Source organism: Haliotis rufescens, unplaced genomic scaffold (assembly GCF_023055435.1).
Source record: "Haliotis rufescens isolate VD_foot unplaced genomic scaffold, xgHalRufe1.0.p SCAF_3, whole genome shotgun sequence".
NCBI lineage: Eukaryota > Metazoa > Mollusca > Gastropoda > Lepetellida > Haliotidae > Haliotis > Haliotis rufescens.
In genome coordinates this window covers 39,546,279-39,569,846 of record NW_025964001.1, presented here as the reverse complement: position 1 = coordinate 39,569,846, position 23,568 = coordinate 39,546,279, and the positions used below count along the sequence as shown (strand labels likewise).

The window sequence follows — 23,568 nt, the reverse complement described above, 5'->3', positions numbered from 1 at the left end:
AAGGAAACGCCTAGGTTATAATTATGTATTGCTTGGCACATTCTGGTGATACCATTGCGTACTGACTTCGGCTTCTTGTTTTCGGTTGTTCGTTTCTTGGAAGTTCCTTCATTCCAAGGAATCGATATAAGACTTATGGAGACACCCGGGTAACAATTAAAGCGATCGAACGAATTTGAGGCACGGTCCAATCCATCGTTCTCAGCAGCAGCAAGCTGTGCGTGGCGCGCCTTGAGTACCTGACAGACATAGCGGCCCGGTATGTACACGACAGTGACATGTGTCGGTGATCCGTCTCTCCAGACTGATTGAGTGACGCTGACACACAGGGCGACTGGAACCGCCTCCAGCAGCGATCATAGGACAGATTTCCAGGTGTGAAATATTAACCCTTTACAACTGAGATACGAGTTTCACTGGCATCGATGATGCACCGTCTTTACGCAATCCACGGAGATCATGCTGGCGTATCTCGAACATCGATCATGATATTTGATTTGAGCAACGCAAGTCAAATCGAACGCTATTTCCCAGCCTAGAAAGTGTTGATATAGTCCCGATGAAAACGCTGATGGAAGGTATATCGTAAAGTTTGCCACTGGCACATTCAAGTACATCAGCAGTTGGAACGATGTCAAAGATTGGGTTGTCTAGACCGGGTTATAGACATAACACATGAACTCCGTATTCCTCAATATATCCCACCATTCGGCGTAGGAATTGATCGGTAAAATGTCAGAGGTCATACTGACTCAAGCACCTGTCCGAGACCGGCACCTGCTTTCAATGAAAACGTTAAACCTTAAAGGTCAAAGTATGGTTTCTGAGATTTACTTTGTGAAAGGAATTCATATCGCTTTGAATTGATAAGTTTGGGGAAATTGGTGCAGGAATTCTAAATTGTTACTTCCGGTATATGAACGGTATGTAAATTGGATGTATGACAAACTTTAATGTGATATCGATACTGTTAAATATGAGTTAGTGAGTGTATTTAAGTTTGTTTGCTTGTTATTTAACGCCGCACTATTCCAGCTATATGGCAGCGGTCTGTAAATAATCGAGTCTGGACCAGACAATCCAGTGATTGACATCATGAACTTTGATCCGCGCAATTGGGATCGATGACATGGAGTGTATTTAAGTAGCTGTCTGGCAATATAATGTATAATGGGAACTTGTTTGTTATTGTTCTTTTTACAGTTATGATTATCCACAGGAGTATGGCAGGTTCAGTCATCGATGATGGGCGCAGGTGGTTGTGGTGTGAGGACGCACACGGTGACACGCGACATGAACGACTGAATCAGCAAATCAACGCAGCCAGACTGTATTGATTGTAGAAACGGTCAAAGTGACAGTATGTATGTAGTAACCTAAGAACGCCGCTTCTATTTATGTACTTAATATCAAACGGATATAGGCTATACTTCCTGCCGCAGTTGTTGGCTCAGTGTGCAGAACACGCCTTTATCCCAGACTGCCGAGCCAATCCCTCACCCACCCATATACCACCTGTCTAAGCTATTTCTTCTCCACCCATACCACCCGTGTCAACTAATTATTTACTCCACCCACACCATCCTTCTCAACTAATTCTTCTCCACCCACACCATCCGTCTCAACTATTTCTTCTCCATCCACACCATCCTTCTCAACTAATTCTTCACCCACCGTCACCATCTTTCTCAACTATTTCTTCTCCATCCGTACCATCCTTCTCAACTAGTTCTTCACCCACCCTCACCATCCTTCTCAACTATTTCTTCTCCATCCACACTATCCTTCTCAACTAATTCGTCACCCACCCACACCACCTCTCTCAACTATTCTTCTCCCACCCACACCATCCTTCTCAACTATTCTTCTTCCACCCACACCATCCTTCTCAACTATTCTTCTCCACCCACTCCATCCGTCTCAACTAATTTTTCACCCACCCACACCATCCTTCTTAACTATTTCTTCACCCCACCCACACCATCCGTCTCAACTATTTCTTCACCCACCCACTCCATCCGTCTCAACTATTCTTCTCCCACCCACACCATCCTTCTCAACTATTCTTCTTCCACCCACACCATCCTTCTCAACTATTCTTCTCCACCCACACCATCCGTCTCAACTATTTCTTCACCCCACCCTCACCATCCTTCTCAACTTATTCTTCACCCACCCACACCATCCGTCTCAACTAATTCTTCACCCACCCACACTATCCTTCTCAACTTATTCTTCACCCACCCACACCATCCCTCTCAACTATTCTTCTCCCACCCACACCATCCTTCTCAACTATTCTTCTCCACCCACACCATCCTTCTCAACTATTTCTTCTCCACCCACACCATCCTTCTCAACTATTTCTTCACCCCACCCTCACAATCCGTCTCAACTAATTCTTCACCCACCCACACCATCCGTCTCAACTAATTCTTCACCCATCCACACCATCCGTCTCAACTAATTCTTCACCCCACCCTCACAATCCGTCTCAACTAATTCTTCACCCACCCACACCATCCGTCTCAACTAATTCTTCACCCACCCACAATCATCCATCACTCTCCAGCTACCCCTCTCCAAGAACACCGGCACCAGCACCACTACCCCCACCCTAGTCCTGCGCCATGACTGTGGAACATATTTATTTTATGAAAAAAATAATAATCTAGGAACGCATACAAAAGCAAGTCTCGCCAGCTCTAGCTAGCTCTATTCTATGAAATCAGCATAGGGAGTTTTTATTTTTATTTTAGAGTCAAGAAGGATATTGTGTAATATAAGATTTCATTAACAAAATGTTAGTCTACCCCACAAGTTCGCCATCACCCCACTCACCAGCCTCGCCCCACCACCCAACAGTACTGACCGAATTCCACAACAACATGGGCGTATTCACCCTGTAATGGATATCTGAGCACTACAAATCGCCTCCCCAGCGACTCTGGTGGGTCCTTCGGGCATGTATCGTGTGTCGGAAACGTTTATTATTTTAAAGGCCCCACCTGCTGAGAAACATTCAATTATTACACTGCTAGTCTGTTATATCACTACATGCCACGCTCCTGTCCTCTCCATGCTACACAGATTAACGTGGTATGCAACATTAGAAACGTAAACACGGCTTTCTATCTGACAAGTCTACGCGTTAAACAGCCACTATAAGGTATATAAAACGACACGGTGATAATAACAAGTGTTTCGTTTTTTTCAGTTAGGAACAAAAAGCAGATTGTTTCCAGATGGACTTATCAAATAGGAGGTGTTAGTTTTATCATTTGTCATTTTATAAAATCATGTGCCAAGTTCTGTGGTGCATTAAAAGGCGCCTCTCTTCTCTGCTCTAGATATTTGGAATATTCACTAATAATGTGTGTGCACGTTTAATAAATATGTTCTTTTAATGCCACTCCTTGAAATGTACATCATTGGAATAGAGATGTGTAGGGCGTGAATGCATCCTAAACCGTTGTTGTTTTTACGAAGCTGAAGAATGTCATAGTTTTTTTAATGGAATATATTTGGATAGTGTACACATCTCTATATTCCTACGGTTGTGCGCGGTCTTAGAATAGTTGGAACGTTGGAATATGGAACGCATTTGACCCCAGTTCAATTAGGAACTTACTGTCTCAATATGTCATTCTACAAATACTTTCACAGTACATGAACTATTTGGATACTGAGATTTCACTAAGAGACACCCTAACGCAGACTCGGGACCCCCTCAGATCCACCTCTCCCCACCCCGAGAACCCCTGTTCCAAGCTCCCCACCCCGATCCAAGCTCCCACCCCGAGAACCCCTGTTCCAAGCTCCCCACCCAGAGAACCCCTGTTCCAAGCTCCCCACCCAGAGAACCCCTGTTCCAAGCTCCCCACCCCGATCCAAGCTCCCCACCCAGAGAACCCCTGTTCCAAGCTCCCCACCCCGATCCAAGCTCCCACCCCGAGAACCCCTGTTCCAAGCTCCCCACACCGATCCAAGCTCCCACCCCGAGAACCCCTGTTCCAAGCTCCCCACCCCGATCCAAGCTCCCACCCCGAGAACCCCTGTTCCAAGCTCCCCACCCCGATCCAAGCTCCCACCCCGAGAACCCCTGTTCCAAGCTCCCCACCCCGATCCAAGCTCCCCACCCCGATCCAAGCTCCCCCTCCCGACCCAAGCTCCCCACCGTGATCCAAGCTCCCCACCCCGATCCACCCCGACCCAAGCTCCCCACCAAGATCCAATCTCCCCACCCCGACCCAAGCTCCCCACCGTGATCCAATCTCCCCACCCTGTTCCAAGCTACCTACCTTCAATTCATAACATACAAAACATTTTATATGTGTATGGTACAGCATAATCCTTGCAGGTTTGACCTATTTCAGGTTCGGCTAGAAAGAACCAGTTGAGCTAGATGTGCTCTATTTGCACGAAGATCTAAAAAAACAGTGATCACTGGAACGCAGTGCCTTTGATTCGGAGAGACAGAGCCCAGTATATATAATTCGACCGGTTTTCCCGATCCCTTTGAGCTCCTTATCAGCAGCTGCCTGTGAGATGCAGTCTGTGCTACCCTCTTAGATCCCCTTCATCAGTAATTATCATTAGATTGAAAATGCCTTTCTTCTCATATGTAATGGTCGTAATTAAAAAATATAATTATTTGAGTTAATTACATTTCAAATCGTCCAAACTCGTTTAAATTGAAAGTGATTAAAAATCAATGTTTTTTTTAAACAAAATGGTAGCTGGTGACATAATGCTCTCTGTTGTTTCAAGTTCTAATATTGTGATGAGTAAAAGTGCGCTTTAACCAACAAGGGAGGTAACTCCATACGTCTGACTATTGATCTTTGACTTACCACACATCAGCGTGCATGCCAAGCACATGGTAGATTCGCGGAGTAATGGCTATTTTAAGAACTGATCTCAAAGCTACATCTGCATGTGCAAACATGATCATATGGTGAAACGCAGTACTCGTTAAGAAAGCGTGATTCAAAACTGAACATAGCTGACTCATTGAGGTGAAGAAATATGGGTTACTGAGACCTTCGTTAAGTCAAGAACGGTTTTTCACTAAAATATCAATCTAAAGCAGTTAGACGATTAATGCGGTTGATCAAAAAATAATATTCACACTGAGTAGGTTATTGGTATGGGACCGCCTCTGTGATCTAGTGGATACAGCAACTGCCCCGAGGGCGGAAGGTCGGTGGATCGATCCCGGACCGTATCATACGAAAACACGTTAAAAGATTGTTGTTACCCTGCCTGGCGCTCACCATATCCGACGCCACAATCCGCACTGAAACACCCCAAGCAAATTATATATTTGAACTTCAAGTTGTATTATTGACTGTCAGGAGGAGACACAAAATGACATTAACCAAGTCAGCGAGCTCGACCACCCGATCCCGTTAGTCGCCTCTGACGAAGATCAATTCTAACCCGGATCTTCACGAGTCCATATATTGTATAGACAGAGACCATATTCCGGTGAATGGTCTCTGGTCATTTGTTTGTTTGTTTGTCGTTTAACGCCACACTCAGCAATACTCCAGCTATACAACGGCGGTCCGTAAATATTCGAGTCTGGACAAGACAATCCAATGATTGACATCATGGGCATCGATCTACGCAACTGGGATACGATGACATGCATCAACCAAGTCATCGAGTCTGACCACCCATCCCGTTAGTCTCCTCATACGAAAAGCATAGTCGCCTCTTATACAGAAAGCATGGGTTGCTGAAGACCTATTCTCCCCCGGTCGGGTACAGCTCGGTAAGCCCCCAAGGGGAGTGGGACATTTGTTATCCGAACCTAGAAATAATTCTGACAATTATGATCATGGGACTTAATTATTGATTATCCAGCGTCTCTACTCCATTATGCTACATAATGATCATAATAGAATTGAGATAAATACCCTAGATAATCGAGGATGGTATGCTGCGAAGTGAGGCGGCTGGGACGATGGGTATCCATACTACAGACATCCAACAACAGTGTTTACAAGCAGCTGATAATAAAACGTTGAAATAGGAAGTATAAAAGATATATATATATATATATCACATATAGTATGTCACGGTGACCTCAATTACTCGGAAATGGTTTCAGATGCTGTTTCAACACTCCACATGCAACACTGACCGTTACATACATCCTGTTGCATTAATTCAATGATAATTTTGTCTGTAGATTCACTTGTGAATTTTATGTGACCCAACAACAAGGTACATAACCAGCCCATTACACCAAAAACACGACAGGTAGCGAGTGAGTGTAATTTTCATGTTCCTGTTACCAATAGTCTAGCTATAGATATCGGCGGACTGTTTGTAATCGAACTTAGAACGTGGTTGACCGCATCCCGTTAGGGCCACGTTGTAACTGATGATCATGATTAGTCGGCTTTTGCGACAAGCCTTGGGCACTTAGGTCATATTGTGCCCCGGTATCCTCGCGGAATTACAGCCTTGAGGTACTGAGGTCTTATTGTGTCCCGGTGTCCTGGGAATATAACTGAGGTACTGAGGTCTTATTGTGTCCCGGTATCCTGGGAATATAACTGAGGTACTGAGGTCTTATTGTGTCCCGGTATCCTGGGAATATAACTGAGGTACTGAGGTCTTATTGTGTCCCGGTATCCTGGGAATATAACTGAGGTACGGAGGTCATATTGTGTCCCGGTATCCTCATAAATTTCAGCTCTGAGGTACTGAGGTCATATTGTGCCCGGTATCCTGGGAATATAACTGAGGTACGGAGGTCATATTGAGTCCAGGTATCCTGGGAATATAACTGAGGTACGTAGGTCATACTGTGCCCGGTATCCTGGGAATATAACTGAGGTACGGAGGTCATATTGTGTCCCGGTATCCTGGGAATATAACTGAGGTACGGAGGTCATATTGAGTCTCGGTATCCACGCCCTTGGGTACTGGGGACATACTCTGCCCAAGAATACCCACGGGAATACAGTCTGAATACGAATTCAAACTGGAATACAACCTTCTAGATGAATGTCCTGGGGTCATTTTTGGTTCAGAAGTTCCATGGGAATTTAGCATTGAAGGACTGGGGACATATTTGCCCAGGACTCCTAACAGGAATACAACCTTGAAGGACTGGGGAGACATTTGGCCCAGGACTCCTAACGGGAATAAACATTGAGGTAGTGGGGAGACATTTGGCCCAGGACACCTAACGGGAATACAACCTTGAAGGACTGGGGAGACATTTGGCCAAGGACACCTAACGGGAATACAACCTTGAAGGACTTGGAAGACATTTGGCCCAGGACACTTTACGGGAATACAACCTTGAAGGACTGGGGACATTTGTTTTTGCCCAGGAATCCAAACGGGAATACAACCTGGGCTGCTGGGGAGACATCAACCAGGAGTAAAGATGTATAGTAAATCTTACACAGCTGCAGAATCAAACCACTCAAGATAAACACAGACAAGTTAAAAAACTTGCTAAATCAATTCATGTCAAGGAAATCCTGTGCATCATACACGAGGAAATCTCCACTCAATATGTGTGCAAGGTGTACTTTTATACCATCACGATAACCTGTAAACTAATTACCGTGCAATAGTTTCCGCGTCGGTCGTATGTTCATTACATAACCACTGCGCAGTGAGAACGTTCTTCCTGTATCCCACACGTATAGCACCTGCGCCAGGTGTGTGTCACTGCCTGGGCCACCAAATCTCCGATAGTCACACACGGCTGTCTCCCAGTGCATTGCAAGTCGCGGGAAGTGGTGGAACTCCTACTGTGGCTAAACGTCAAGCTGACACGTACACATCAAAGATTATTTAACAGATCAGATGTTTTTATACAAGAAAAACGTAATTGTAGTTGTATTACATACACATGCGATGTATAGGTCCGTGAAGGCAGTCATTGAACAGATGAGTGAGTGAGTGAGGTTTTACGTCGCTTTTAGCAATATTCCAGCAATATCACGGCGGGGGACACCAGAAATGGGCTTCACACATTGTACCCATGTCGGGAATCGATCCCGGGTCTTCGGCGTGACGAGCTAACGCTTTAACCACTAGGCTACCCGACCGCCCCTTGAACAGATGAATGTATCGTTAACAGACGGCCTTGGTGATCTTGTAAACTGGTCCTTGGACACAAACTGGACACGATGGTGTGGGTGTGGTGTTTTGTTTGTTTAACGCTGCACTGAACAATACTCCAGTTATATAACGGCGGTCTATAAATAATCGAGTCAAGACCAGTCAATCCAGTGATTGACATCATGAGCATCGATCCACGTAATTGGGATACGATGACTGCATCAAACAAGTCGGCGAGCCTGACCATCCGTTCACCTCGCCTCATCTTGTCGAGGGACGCAAGAAATGAGTTGTGGAATGGAACCACGGTCTTTGGCGCGAGGGACGCTTTTATCACTTTATATTTTTTATAATCTTTTGTTTTTCATTTAGATTTTGTCTATTTGTATGAAGATTTAATGTCATAGTTTCCCTGTTTTCCATGTTGCACATTAACAATATACAGGAACATCGATGATAAACACACCCAAACATTTGTTCCTGTCAACCAGAACTTTTCACCACAGAGTGGGAACATTTTCACTGCAATTTATATTTAATACTGATATTTCTTCAGGGTCGGAACTGACTTTGGGCGGAACAAAAACATGCTGACAGGATGAGCTATGGACAAATAACCCATTCGTCAAACCATCGTCAACCAATCAAAATTAACCTTAGAATCAGATTCTAGCCAATAAAACGCCTTGTACAATATTACGCGACCAATGCGAAAGTATACTCTTTGAGCATTTAACTGTTTGTGACATAAAACTACGGATTGTCAAGATCGAAGATGTTATTGAGAAACCATTCTGTACGGAACAGCACGGTAATATATACTCACCGACAACGTCTCTTTAAACGTCTTTTGGTATGACGCGGCCGGGGATCGAACCCCTGACTTTCCGCTCACCGGGCGGATGCTCTGCCACTAGACCTGGGGGGCGGTCAGTTTTATCATTCAGTGGTACACATTGGAAGCATCCCTTCATAACGTACATACTTCTCTATATGTTTCTATGGTTTGCGTTTCTTTTGGCGGTGGGTATATAAAATTCAACTGCAACCAGTGTCAAAATGTTAAACTGGTTAAAGTCAACTCCAATCGATAGAAGCCAAACGTGCATAATGTGGTACCGAGTCTCGTCGATGGCCAGAGGTGACTGCATTGGAGGAGATGCGAGCAGACGGCGGGCGGAACGGGGCTCTCAGGTTACAGTTGACACGCCTTGCACGTGCATAGCTCGTGCTTCCCTAGACAGGCGTGTTTGTTTACATGATCTAAGCATGTTTTACATGTGCTGACGGACGAACTACATTTCCACATTTGTATACGCTTAATCTTTGTAATCTTTGACCACAGACCTCGAATCAAAATATTTAGTTTTAAAATGGAACTGCCAAGCCTGCCGCTGCCTAATTACTATCCACTACTGTTTTGATGCCTTAGGTGTTTACACTCCACTGTAAACATTACATAAACGTGCATCAGAGAATAAACAGACGTGGTTTGACGAGGCGCAAGCGAGACATTCTGTTGGGCAGCACACGTCTGATTGAACAGCGCGACATGAACCCCAAAAGTTTACACGTCAAATCGTGAGCACGTGCAACTACGCACGCTCAGTACATTTGCGCATGTGCGGCCATGGATCACGTGCGTGTGAGTGAGTGAATGTCTCACATCGTTGTCCGGAAAAAGAACATCTATATGTGGACGCTCTTAAAATAATCGAGTCAGAACCAGACAAACCAGTGTTCAATGGCAAGAACAACGATCCAGATAACGGAATTTTGTTTGTTCGTTGTTTAACGCCGCGCTCATCAATATTCCAGCTGTATGATGGAGGTCTGTAAAAAATCGAGTCTGGACCAGACAATCCAGGGATTGACATCATGAGCATCGATCTGCGCAATTGGGATACGATGCGAGCCTGACCACCCGATCCCGATAGTCGCCTATTACGGCAAGCATAGTCGCCTTTTACAGCTCACGTCCACGGTTTAAAAAAAAAACCCATTATTCAAAATACAGATGATATAATTTCAATTGATATTACATATCTTGAGCGCCATCGGGGCTTGGGATAGCCTAGTGGTTAAAGCGTTCGCTCGTCACCCGGGTCGATCCCCACATGGGTACACTGTGCCCCCTGCTGTGATATTGCTAATGTTGCTAAAAGCGATGTAAAACCACCCTTAGTATTCTCACATCCATAAGCCCAAATATAATCAACAATGATATAAACCAAAGACAACACAAAGGACCACCAAGCACAATCTCTCTCTTTAATTCTAGAGAATAAATTATAAAAGGAATCCAACTCAAGTCTAGAATGATTGGGCTAGTCTAGATTGCCTCAACTCTCTCTAGCCAGGTGTTAAGCATTGTTCTTGGCTCCAATTGGATTTTATTGTTTTATATTTTGTAGATATATATTTTTAAATAAGATAACTTTATTTCTGGGACTAAATGCCAGTCTACACCAAACATACTGTCCACACAGTAAATGGTCGCGGCCAACTCAGTCAGCGATCGTCATTTCAACATATGCATTTCTGAGCTCAGCCTGCTCGGAGTCCCCTGGCTTATATCTCGTGACGAGTCGACATTTGAAGCCTCAACAGCACCAGGCTGAAACTGATTATGGATAACAGTGGTCAATCTCAAATCTGTTTAAATCGTCTTCATCTAAAGTATGGTTTCGTTTCCATAGCAACCCCCTATTTTGGCCATTAGTAACCTATTTACGAAGATAATGCAGTAGGTCTCAAAGTAGATGCAACGTTTACCCAAGTGATTTGTTTGAAACAGATTTCATCAGTTTCCGTTAGCTATTGTCAGGTGACCTGTACAACCCATGGCTTTGATAGGCTATCCAAGAGCCATACATCAGTGGTGTCTACAACACAGCAGTTTAAAAAACATCTGCCAGTTTATTTATTTGGTAATAAGATGGAGCGAAAAAAACATTTCTCGGTTTCCAGTTGAGACTTTTTTTGATAAACCTATCAACCATTGAATCCATAATAAAGCAGGTTCCTAGTCTGTCATACAGACCATGAAACAAATATATCCAGCCCATGCAAGTCTATAATGTTTGGCAAGTCTAGACTACTGCAGTATCAGGAAAATGAAGAAAGTCTGTGGACTCCTTTTTATTATATTTTATAACTATAATTTAACAACTGTTTTTTTCTGTAAAACATGTTCATTTTAGAGACTAGATGTAAGTCTAGCAGGTTTGTAACAAAATCATATACACGTGCAAACACGCTTATACGACCAGGGAGTACTGCAGAATCGAAGGCCCCCTTTAAAACCCTATAATGTTGTTAAATCACGTATGGAGCACATATGGGCTGTGGCCATCCCGCGGCGCCAGTCCGTTACTGCACTGCTTATGTCGACATTAGTGGGGGGTTATCACCGCTTTAGATGAACGCATCCGCTATCGGCGTTTGTACCTGATTACCTTCCGGACAGACTGCATACCGAGATATCAGACTTGCATAGTTAGCGCATCTTCCGTTACAATAGACTTTGATTATGAATCTATGATCAGGAGAATATAGTGCAAACGTTTCTCCCAAACCTGCTTTCCCTGTCTGATGCATACGGGACATACAAAATTGGTTTCATTAAATTCATACGAATGTGAGCTCTCCTGGATGTCTCCGCCGAAAGGCTTGTAGCGAAGAGTCCATGTCCCTTGGGCACCTGCTGGTGTACAACCCTTGGCATATGTGAAGAGAGCTGACTCCGCATTCCATGCATTCTTTACCCTTGCCATGCCATCGCGAAGGTAAAGCGCTGTGGTGGAGCTGATGGTTCCGTCATAAGGTATCTGCTTACGTCGGTCGACCGACTTCATCCTTACTGTCACTGGCCATGCATTTCTCATAAATATCGTGGCGTATGTTACAGTCCTGGGTTCTCATAGTACCAAGAAGGGATTATACATGTGTTCGACACTCCCAGAGTAACCTTCATGGGAAACATTATTTGTCCGATAGTAGAACCATGGTTGCCCTGTCCAGTGGTAGAACACTGACTATTCATTGGTGTCTGTCCAATGGCAAAACACTGACTATTCATTGATGCCTATCCAGTTGTAGAACACTGACTATTCATTGCTGTCTGTCCAATGGCAAAACACTGACTATTCATTGATGCCTATCCAGTGGTAGAACACTGACTATTCATTGATGCCTATCCAATTGTAGAACACTGACTATTCATTGATGCCTGTCCGATGGCAGAACACTGACTATTCATTGATGCCTATCCAATGGTAGAACACTGACTATTCATTGATGCCTGCCCAATGGTTGAGCAAAGGCTACCCATTCACACCTGTGTCTTGGCCAGTGGATGGGTAGGGTGTGAGCCACATTTATTATGATGATGATGATTGAGATTTAACGAGCGCTTCCGGAGGTGCCAATTTCGCACATTTAGTAATTTTCATCAACACGATGAAAGGACGCCAGAAATTGGCTTTACACAATTTGCCCATCTGGGGAATCGAAACTGGGTTCTCGGCCATACAAACAAACGCTCTAACCACGGCTACCCGGTGCCCCTCCCAGTGATATTTCCGTTTGATAACTGTCCGACGTTAGAACCAAGACTAAACCCTTCAAGCTAGTTGTAGAATCCGGACTATCCTTCGATACAAGCCAGTGATAGAACAAAAACAAGAGAACTACATGTGTGTTTGGCCAATGGTAGAATCCTTCACCTCCTCAACATGCCTGTACAGTCTTATACACTCCAGATCTACCCCTTACTCCCCCGACAACGGCTGACCCCGAGACCACCCCTGATACCAACACAGAGATATACAGTATAGCGCATATTTCCCTTCGGTAAGAGCCCCCATTAACCCAATTGCTTCCCAGCTCTGCTCCACAACAGCTCTAAATAGCCCCACACCTCACCTAGAGGCATATAGAGCTGTGATGAGCTTCCCAGATCCACCTTAGATATAGATACCTAGCTTTGATTCCACTCCGACAACCGGCCCACCAGGGAACTCTTGTGTTTGACCTTTCAGTACAGATAGTACGGCCGCTGCTGGAGGCGGCGTACAGCGCCCGTGTCAGTTCTTCCCTTCAAGATGCCGGTTTTATCACGCTACAGGTGAACTGCGGCCGGATCTTCCCTCGGACACTACACATAAACATAGATATCCCGACATTAACAATTTAACATCTCCTTTGATATGGATTAATCTCTGGTTCAAACAGCAGCCATGTGACCGATGGTTTAGACGCACTGCAGTGGTCAATATGCAGGCCAGTATATAGTGAGTGGGTGTAACCTGACCGATAACACGACATGTTAAGCTAGGGAGATAAATCGGATGCTGAAGACGTGCATCTCATCATGAATCACTTGTACAGTGATTATGATATAGTAATATTACGAACTCGTGAAGAATCAGGTTAGAGCTGGTCTTCACCAACCCATGCTTGTCCCCCGTGAAGATCCAGGTTAGAATTTGTCTCCAGCATCGCCAAGTCTCGACTAACGGGGTCGGGTGGTCAGGTTTGGTGACTTTATTGATGCATGTCTTGTACCCCAATTGCGTCGATAGATGATCATGGTACCAATCACTGGGTTGTCTGGTCCAGACTCGATTATCTACAGACCGTCGTCATGTAGCTTGAATATTGCCAAGTGCGACGTTAAACAACAACAAACAAAACAAAAGTAATGGTATGGTTGTTAGTATAATTCCAGTACAAAGGGTCACCAAGAACAGGCTTCGCACATCACCAATGACTGGAATCGAACACGATCATTAGGCGTAGCGAGCCCGTGCCTTACCCTGAAAGCTACTCCGTCAAAAACATGTCAATACAACCCAGATGTATTGGATTTAGGGTCTGGGGTGTTAAGTAGGTGTGTTCGTATTGAAGCCAGCATCATATTTAGATTCGATCCCAAGCTACCCATATGAAGAGCGATCACACTAACCACTGGGCTTCACGTTCGTCTATTTCAATTTGAGGTTTAATCAATAATCTGGTTAACGACGGAATCCAAAACGACATGGCTTTAACATAATGACCACAGGCAATATATTCGCAACTTCTAAGGAACGCACAATCAATTTGTTGTAATTAATATGTTTGATTTCGTTGATGTCCAAAATCAATATTTGCCTCTTTCGTGGCTTCTGTATTGTACAACATCAAGAACCTCGTCAGGAGGACTAGCGTTTACCAGTAGGTGCGTTAGCGCTACAGAGGTAGTAGGCTCCGCGAAACGCGAGTACTTGGAACACGGAGTAAAAATATCTCAGAGTCCTTACAAGGCAGGGTGAATTCGGGTGCGACAAATATTCGCCAGGCTTCTCTCTGTAGGAATTGCACGACAGACATCGTGCGGCGTAACAGAACCATTGTTTTGTTTGTTTTGTTTGTTTGTTGTTTAACGCCGCACTCAGCAATATTCCAACTATATGACGGCGATCTGTTAATAATCGAGTCTGGACCAGACAATCCAGTGATTGACATCATGAGCATCGATCCACGCAAATGGGATATGAACCAAGTCAGCGAGCCTGACCACCCGATCCCGTTAGTCGCCTTTTACGACAAGCATAGTCGCCTTTTACGGCAAATATGGGTTGCTGAAGACCTACTCTTCCCCGGATCTTCACGGGTCAACAGATACATTGATAATGTCAAGGAGTATCTGTTCCTGTAGAGAAAATGTTCCTTTGTACTGTTTGATCAAATTGAATTATTCCCATGTTTTTTTACTTGGAAAGATTTTCCTTTTACACTGGCAATATTTGTTTTTGTTTTTTTTCTTAACAATTTAATATGTGTGTTTAAACACGTGATACATCTTACGTTGATATAAAATATCAAGTTAAGCGTGTCATGATTTTGAGTCAGTCAGTGATAACTGATATATATATATGTCATGTTTACACTGAGATAGATAAGTCAGTCTGATATATATGTGTTGATCTATGCATCAATGTATCAGTCGTGCAGAAGATATAAATGTTATAACCTACAGGGAGCATGTGTTTAAGTCAAGTCAAGTAATACACACGTTATAACGAGTATGATATCAGAGCCAGTCATATTGGATCAATATCATGATCGTATATCAGGTTTTATTTTCTGATCACTGTGGAATGAAGCTGTTATAATGTCCCATTCCTAAGCAAAGCATGTAACAAAAAATCTATAGCAGACAGACATTTCATAACGCTTTAAACGCGTTAATGTCTACTGTAGTCATAAAACGACGTACCATTAGCTGCCTCTGCTAACTCGGCCTGATATGAAATTATGTAATCATAATCATGTAATGCCATGCCGTATCAATTTCCACAGCCGTAATAACCCATGTGATATCAAAGCCAGACATGTTAAATAACTGTTATAAGATGCATATATATATATATATATATATATATATATATATATATATATATATACAGCCATCTCAATAACATGTGGGGGCACGGGTGGCCCAGTAGTCTAAGGCGCCGCAATTCGTTGTGCAGAGTTACGTCCCTTGGGCTCGCCAGAAACCTATGATTGTGGGTTTGAATCCCGGTTCGCCCCGATTATGTTTCTAGGTTTGTCAGCACCATGCCCGTGCTCGTGGGTTTCACCAAAGTGGTAAACGTCTAATATCTGCATCATTTCGGGATGTCCTCCCACTTTAAGTTGACACAGCGTGAAATAACTGTAATACTGTTAAAAGCGGCGTTAAACACAACTCACTCACTCACAATAACATGTTATAACCGCAATCAGCAGCGTTATATGTTAATATCCTGCTATAACAATCAGTGCGTAACGGCCTCATATAACAACGATGGCCAATATCACCGATCCGTCTCTTGATGGATCGATAACAGATTGCTCTGACGTCATTGTCCATACGGACCCGTGTTATTAATGCTATAAATCATTAACCATTTTATTAAAATAATAAATTATACATTAGGAGTGCTACAGCTTATCAAGTTTAGATGTATGTACATGTATGTGTTATTAATGCCGATCGCTGATATTGACCTTATCATCCCTGTGTGATACTGTAGGCACTTAACAAACGTGTACTGATGATGTGGGCGGGACAGGTGTGTGTACATTGCGGATGAGGATGTGAAGATACACGAAACATCCTTAGCTGATACAGAGTGAGTGTCCAAGATGAATAACGGAGATGAGTCGACCTGGGTGAATAATACATAGTAGGGCCATGATGTGGCCAAGCACTCATCGCAAAGGGGAGGGGCATCGTAGACATTTTCTCTCACAATAAATAATTCATACGAAAGGCTTAAACTTTGACTAAATGTAATATTAGTTTCACATTGAGTGAAACTCGTTAATCCGGATGGTAGCGGACTGAAGCCGTCCGGATAAACAAATCTCCGTACTCACGAATTGATCACCATTATTGTCTAACGTCGCTGTGTGTACACGAAGCGTCATAAGTTAGGTCCGGAATGTGGCGATGTCCGGACTAAGGAGGTTTAATCGTATTTCCATTGTTCGTTTGTTTGTTTGTTTGTTTGTTGTTTAACGCCGCACTCAGCAATATTCCAGATATATGACGGCGGTCTGTAAATAATCGAGTCTGGACCAGTCAATCCAGTGATTGATATCATGAGCATCGATCCAAGCAATTGGGATACGATGACATGCATCAACAAAGTCAGTCGCCATAGTCGTCTTTTACGGCAATCGTGGGCCGCATTTTCCATGAGGAATATGAAAACATTATTTTAAACATAATTTCCGAATTTTCGATTTATTGTTTTCTATTTCATCCTATAAAGGCTAATGTATATGTCAAAACGATTTATAAGTATAAGATAAGTAACAGATAACCTGTTGTTTTAACATGTTTTTAGAATCATACATGATTCTAATAACATGTAGGTAGCGTTAGGAGTTCGTTTAAAAACAAAACAAAAAAAAACATGAATGCACGACACTTACCTGAAATATTTAAAATCCCATGGTGTATCCCATGCAGAATAACGTGTTCTCCGGGCTCGTCAGTCAGTATAGCGATTCTCTAACACAGCCCGTACTCACACAGAAGCAAGGTAGAATGGTTTCCGTCTGGCTGCCTGGGACAGATCCGATTCTAGGATGTTTTTACGATCCTATGTCCAGGGAGAAGTCTAATGATTCTTCAGGCTAAACCCCTCCACCGGCTAAACTTGAGAACCGACACGACGAAGGCTGACGAAAGGCAGACGAGACATATAGCGGGAGAGTAAGGTATTAGCTAGCTCCCTCACCAGCACACACCCGCTCGACTACACGGGAAGAGGACTCCCGCCTGGCTTGTGTAGCGATATGCACGGTGACGCTGATGTGATAGACATATGTGCTGTTGCCTTCATCCGCACTCTGAATTTGGTGGTTAAATGAAATATTTTAAAAGGAATCAATCGAGTCGTGTTGACGATGCGAGATCTTGAGGAGAAAATGGCGAGTTTGGAGTTTTCCGATAAGAGGTGAAATGATGGTTGGTTGCAGTGCAGGCAAATATGGAATGATTCCAAATAGCCACAGATGTTCCCAGGGCTTAATGTTAACATGCTCTGAGAATTAATTCTTTTTCTCTGAGGTATTATTAGAACTGGCATTGGTTAAACTCACGGAGTTGAGTTGGTCTGCAGGGAGGTAGGCACTTTATAGGGCTAGGACGGGTAATTCGGGTATCCGGGCCGGGTGGGTACTGAGTAGGACCCGGGTACCCACAGGACTACCCGGACCCGTGGTTAGTCACGTGGTATATTGTTTAATGACAAAAATTATCTTGAACTCTATGGTTACACTACAAGTCACTAATGTTCGCATTTCATTCTGACTATGCACCCATTCATTCTGACCTTTCATATGGTTGAATAAAGATATAACTTAAGTCAACTTCAGTGCATGCATAACCAGATCGTTTAATACATGTATCTAAATACATTTTGCAAGTGCTGTGGGAAAAAAATAATTCCCAATCTGACATTTTGTATCTCTTGAAACCTACAGTGGGTACCCAGGTAGGGTCGGGTAATAGGGGGGTGGGCACCCGGGTAGTAAATTTGGACTCGTCCCAGCCCTAGCACTTTAAAGGCTATTACCTGTCTTGTGTTACTTTTGCTGAGTGAGTGAGTATGGTTTTACGCCGCTTTTAGCAATTCCAAATATATCACGGAGGGGACACCAGAAATGGGCTTCACATATGTGTGGAATCGAACCCGGGTCTTTGGCGTGACAACCTAACACTCTAACCACTAGGCTACCCAACCGCCCCAGAGGTACTTTTGGTGAAGTTAGTGGGTGGATTGTGGTTCACGCCGAAGATAGAAAGAACACTACTTTATCTAGAAGCCGTGCATGAACTAGACAAACCAGATAGGTTTGCGTAGTGTTTAAACAACGATCCAGACACATCCTGGTCTTGGGAGATGGTTACCGTATATAATACCCATTCACAATTATGTCCTAATTGACCCAAGATTGTTTGTTTGTTGTTTAATGCCACACCAAGCAAAATTCCAGCAATATTTCAGCGGTCTGTAAATAATCAAGTCTGGACCAGACAATTGTAACCAGGAGCATCGATCCACGCCATTGGGATACGATGACATCAATCAACTGAGTCAGCGATCCTGACTACCCGATCCCGTTAGTCGCCTCTTACGACAATCATGGGTTGCTGAAGACCAATTTTATCCCGGATCTTCACGGGGTTTGAGATAAGACGAGGTTGCACGAACATCACCATATTATCACCTTGGGCGTTGTTGAAGGAAAATCTGTGTCGGCCATTTAAACGTCAATAGTACTCAAACACCAGACCTGGTGTATGTAAATCAAGGCCGACGGGTGTGGTGGCGTGGGCGTTTGTGGTTGGGTCGACATGGGGGAGAAGTGGTGGCGTGTCGTGGAGCGGGTTGTGGTTGGGTTGACATGGGGGTTGGGGTAGGGGTGGGGAGGTGCACTGAAGGACACGGCGACATGGCAGTCGACACACAAAAGAATATTTTCCTATCGGGGTGACCTGGAACTGTCGACAAGAGCCGGATCATTGGGATGATTTTCGTAAGATTTACAAATTAGCTTTGCGTTGTAGATCTCACGAGTCTTGTAACCACAGAAGACATGTGTCCGTACGTGTAGTACTGGAGTTACAGTCTCCGTGTCTGTGTCCAGTGTCACGCCAACTTCACCAGGGGTCGTGCCAAAGCTTCAATCAGATGCATAATCAGTTTGGTTTCTTGCTGGACCAGTTAATCTAAGAATTAACACTGTTGGTGCCATCCGTGCTTGAAGACACGTAAGTGATGAAACGAAGCCCCATTAATTCAGAGTGCGAAGTGAGTGAATGGTGTTTTACAACCTGCAATGTCCCAATGCGGAGCCAAGCAGACCAGTAGTTGAGACCAGACAAGTCGGCCACTGAGAGGTGAGGTGAAATGGGATTTCACGTCGCCTCCAACATTATTTTAGTGACGTGCCTGAGAGAGAGAGAGAGAGAGGGAGAGAGAGAGAGAGAGAGAGAGAGAGAGAGAGAGAGAGACCCTTTATACCGAGCGCCGGGCAGGGTAGCAACAAGTACCATCTTTTAACATCATTTACTATGACGCGGCTGGGGATCGAAACCGGGACCTACCGCTCTCGGACTCTCTACCACTAGACCACGGTGGCGGTCCTCGGCCATTGGAACCACCCAATCTCCATCCGTGGCTCCCACACAAGTATATATGGTACACTTGATATATAACCTTTTCTATCCCTGAATCCAAGCAATGTCCCTTTGTTTACACTACTCAAATTTTGAAAGGGATATGCTGAGAGTCGAGGTGAGAGTTCAATCTGACTAGTTGTATAGAGTGTATTGCATACGAGTTGAAAGCAATGGGACTGGCATACTAAGTTCAAATAAATATAAGTACACACACGCGCGCGCACGCACGCACGCACGCACACACACACACACACACATACACACACACACACACATATATATATATATATATATATATATATATATATATATATATATATATAATGTGATTTTCATAACAGTAACAGCTCATTATCCCAATCAAGAGTTCTGAACTGTGAAGATCCAGGTCAAAATTGGTCTTCAGCAACCCATGCTTGTCGTAAGTGGCGACAAACGGGATCAGGTGGTCAGGCTCGCTGACTTTGTTGAAGATATGTCTTCGTATCCCAATTGCGTAGATCGATACTCATGAAGTCAATCATAGGATTGTCTGGTCCAGACTTGATTATTTTTTAGACCGTCATATAGCTGGAATAAGCTACGTGCGGCGTTAAATAACAAACAAACAAACAAACAAAATCAAGAGTTGTGTAGTATATGTAAGAAGACGTGCAAAACAACAATTGTCCTGAATGCGAAGTTGCCGGACTTTTCCCTGTATATTCCACTGGTGCAGTCACAGCAGACTCTGTGTTATCTGTCATCTGTCTAATCCGACATACCGGCTAATATACGACACCAGTTTTTGGTCGCGGAACAGCCCACTATTATCATGTGAAATCCGACATCTGTCGGTTCTGAGTTCCGACACTTTTGTGGCCCCACGAGTAATTCCACATCAACACAAGAACAGCCTTCAATACACATTCAGTAGTGGTCGTACTGTATTTGTGTTCACAAAGGACGATGTTTAATTAAAGAGTGTTTGTGTATTTAGTATAAAACATTCAATAAACTCTCAACGCCTAGGGGTAATCTACAATACAACGAAACGGCAATTTAGTGACTTGACAAAGTACATATTTGCATATAAATAATAAATAAGATTCACGTGACGAATCTCCACCATGTAGACTGTCTCACAGTCGAGGAACCATATAATTTTCCCTTCCGCCCAGCCCTTACTGTAACACACAGCCCAAAATACAGCAAGTCTAGATTTTCAACAGGTTCATTGGGCTCCTTTTCAATATAAATGTTGTTTGTTTCTACCAAAATTATATATTTTCAGAGACTAAGCATGAGTCTACTCCACCATGGGATAAGTCACACACGTGAACTCTGACCCAAATCATGCCATGGTCCAGTCTGGTGATGTAGGCACCTGGAACACTTCCTGCCTGGCGGCCGAGCGTCTTGGACGTGGTAACATCATACAGCTGACTTGTAGTCGATCCGTGTAATTAAATCAACTGCTTGTTGAGTGAATAATTCAGTGAATGTCCGCGTTGTGGTAACATGTTCCTAGTTGTAATCTGCTCCGGGGGATATAACTTCAGAAAACTAAAGTAAACAAGGGAATACAACGAGATTCAAGCCGAATGAATGAAATAATTATGTTTCGTAGAATGTTGGAAGTGGACCGGTAATGTGTTGTTTAAAGTAAGTGGATATTTGATTTCTGATTTATTGGGATACAGATCAGATAAGATATTGTTTGTTCACAAACACCTTTATTGGGGAGAGTACATCTCCACAAAAGTAGCAACAAGCAGTACTGTGTAACATTTGATTAGACACAGAGATAAGAACACGGAACATAATGTAATATGCCAAATATAATTATGAATTCAACAGAGAGGGGAAGCCGGACTTCTGAGAAATTTTGAGATACAGTTTTGTAAATTACGTATGCAGAGCTTGCGCTAGGGTTTAATAGATCTTCAGATATTCGATAGGACTATTCTTGCCGTTAATAAACGGCTAGAATAGCCTGACTTAAGATGCACTTAAACGGTATCTTTCTTCTGCCTTTGTGTTAGCGTAACGGCCTCTCTCAATTACACACCACTTTGAACAGTATTCCAGTTATATCGCTGCGTGTCATCTAAATGTGGGAGGAAAGCCTGAAGTGATGCAGGTCTCAGACGTTTACCACTTTGGCGAAACCCACGAGCGCGTATGGTGCTGACAAACCTTGAAACATAATCGGGGCGAACCGGTTTTCCAACATATCCTCATATCAGACGGCGCGATACGCATACGGTGTCGAGGACCTTACTGACCAAGAATGACCTTACTGATCAGGGTGCCGTTGTACAAAGCGATCTTGCCGCTAGGGTGATCGTAACTCCCATACCTTAATACAGACTTACGACAGTCGTAGCGCTAAGGTTGTTTTGTGCAACGTGAGCCAAGAATGACCTTACTTACCAGGAATGACCTTTCCGACCAGGGATGAGTCTTAATTACCAGGAATGAGTCAAACTCACCAGGAATTAACTTACTGACAAGGAATGAGTCTTAATGACCAGGAATGAGCTAAAGTCACCAGGAATTACCTTACCGATCATGAATGCCCTTACTGACCAGGAATGAGTCTTAATGACCAGGAATGAGTCTTAATGACCAGGAATGGCCTTACCGATCATGAATGCCCTAACTGACCAGGAATGAGTCTTACTGATCAGGAATGAGTCAAAGTCGCCAGGAATGACCTTACCGATTATGAATGCCCTTACTGACCAGGAATGAGTCTTACTGACCAGGAATGACCTTACCAATCAGGAATGACCTAACTGACCAGGAATGACCTAACTGACCAGGAATGACCTTACTGACCAGGAATGAGTCTTGCTTACCAGGAATGCTCTTACTGACCAGGAATTAGTCTTAATGACCAGGAATGACCTTAGCAATCAGGAATGACCTAACTGACCAGGAATGACCTAACTGACCAGGAATGACCTTACTGACCAGGAATGAGTCTTGCTTACCAGGAATGGCCTTACCAATCAGGAATGACCATACCGATGATGAATGACCTTACTGACCAAGAATGACCTTACCGAACAGGAATGAGTCTTTCTGACCAGGGATGATCATACCGATGAGGAATGACTTTACTGACCAGGAATGACCTTACTGGCCAGGAATGTCCCTACTGACCAGGAATGACCTTACTGACCAGGAATGTCCCTACTGACCAGGAATGACCTTACTGACCAGGAATGTCCCTACTGACCAGGAATGACCTTACAATCAGGAATGACCTTACTGACCAGGAATGACCTTACCAATCAGGAATGACCTTACTGACCAGGAATGACCATACCAATCAGGGATGACCATACCGATGAGGAATGACTTTACTGACCAGGAATGTCCCTACTGACCAGGAATGACTTTACTGACCAAGAATGACCTAACTGACCAGGAATGACCTAACTGACCAGGAATGACCTGACTGACCAGGAATGAGTCTTGCTTACCAGGAGTGATCTTACTGACCAGGAATTAGTCTTAATGACCAGGAATGATCTTACCAATCAGGAATAACCTAACTGACCAGGAATGACCTTACCGACCAGGAATGAGTCTTTCTGACCAGGAATGACCATACCAATCAGGGATGACCATACCGATGAGGAATGACTTTACTGACCAGGAATGAGTCTTACTGACCAGGAATGACCTAACTGACCAGGAATGACCTTACCAATCAGGAATGACCTTACTGACCAGGAATGACCTTACCA

General features: G+C 43.8%; 2 protein-coding genes across 3 annotated transcripts in view; one reads left to right on the top strand and one right to left on the bottom strand.

The window, feature by feature from the left end:
* The window catches only part of LOC124125335 (spectrin beta chain-like), a 91,147-nt gene extending 73,586 nt beyond the window's left edge, over positions 1–17,561 (bottom strand). Inside the window, exon 1 of one of the 2 annotated variants that reach the window (XM_046488618.2) lies at positions 17,071–17,561. The gene's annotated coding sequence lies outside the window, so the exon portion shown is untranslated. Of the gene's footprint in view, positions 1–5,131; positions 5,157–17,070 lie in introns of those variants that run through there. The other variant, XM_046488619.2, reaches the window with a different exon arrangement.
* Positions 733–4,268, top strand: LOC124125338 (leucine-rich repeat extensin-like protein 3). Its single transcript, XM_048403415.1, has 2 exons — positions 733–814; positions 3,718–4,268. The coding sequence occupies exons 1-2, from the start codon at positions 733–735 to the stop codon at positions 4,266–4,268; spliced, it is 633 nt and encodes a 210-aa protein (XP_048259372.1).
* Positions 17,562–23,568: the final 6,007 nt, after the last annotated feature.

Bases quoted from the DNA above. Each gene is read 5' to 3' on its own strand.
- LOC124125338 (XM_048403415.1), top strand. From the start codon at position 733: ATGTCAGAGGTCATACTGACTCAAGCACCTGTCCGAGACCGGCACCTG. The intron at 815-3,717 runs GTATGGTTTCTG...ACCCTAACGCAG, and splicing joins GTTAAACCTTAAAGGTCAAA to ACTCGGGACCCCCTCAGATC.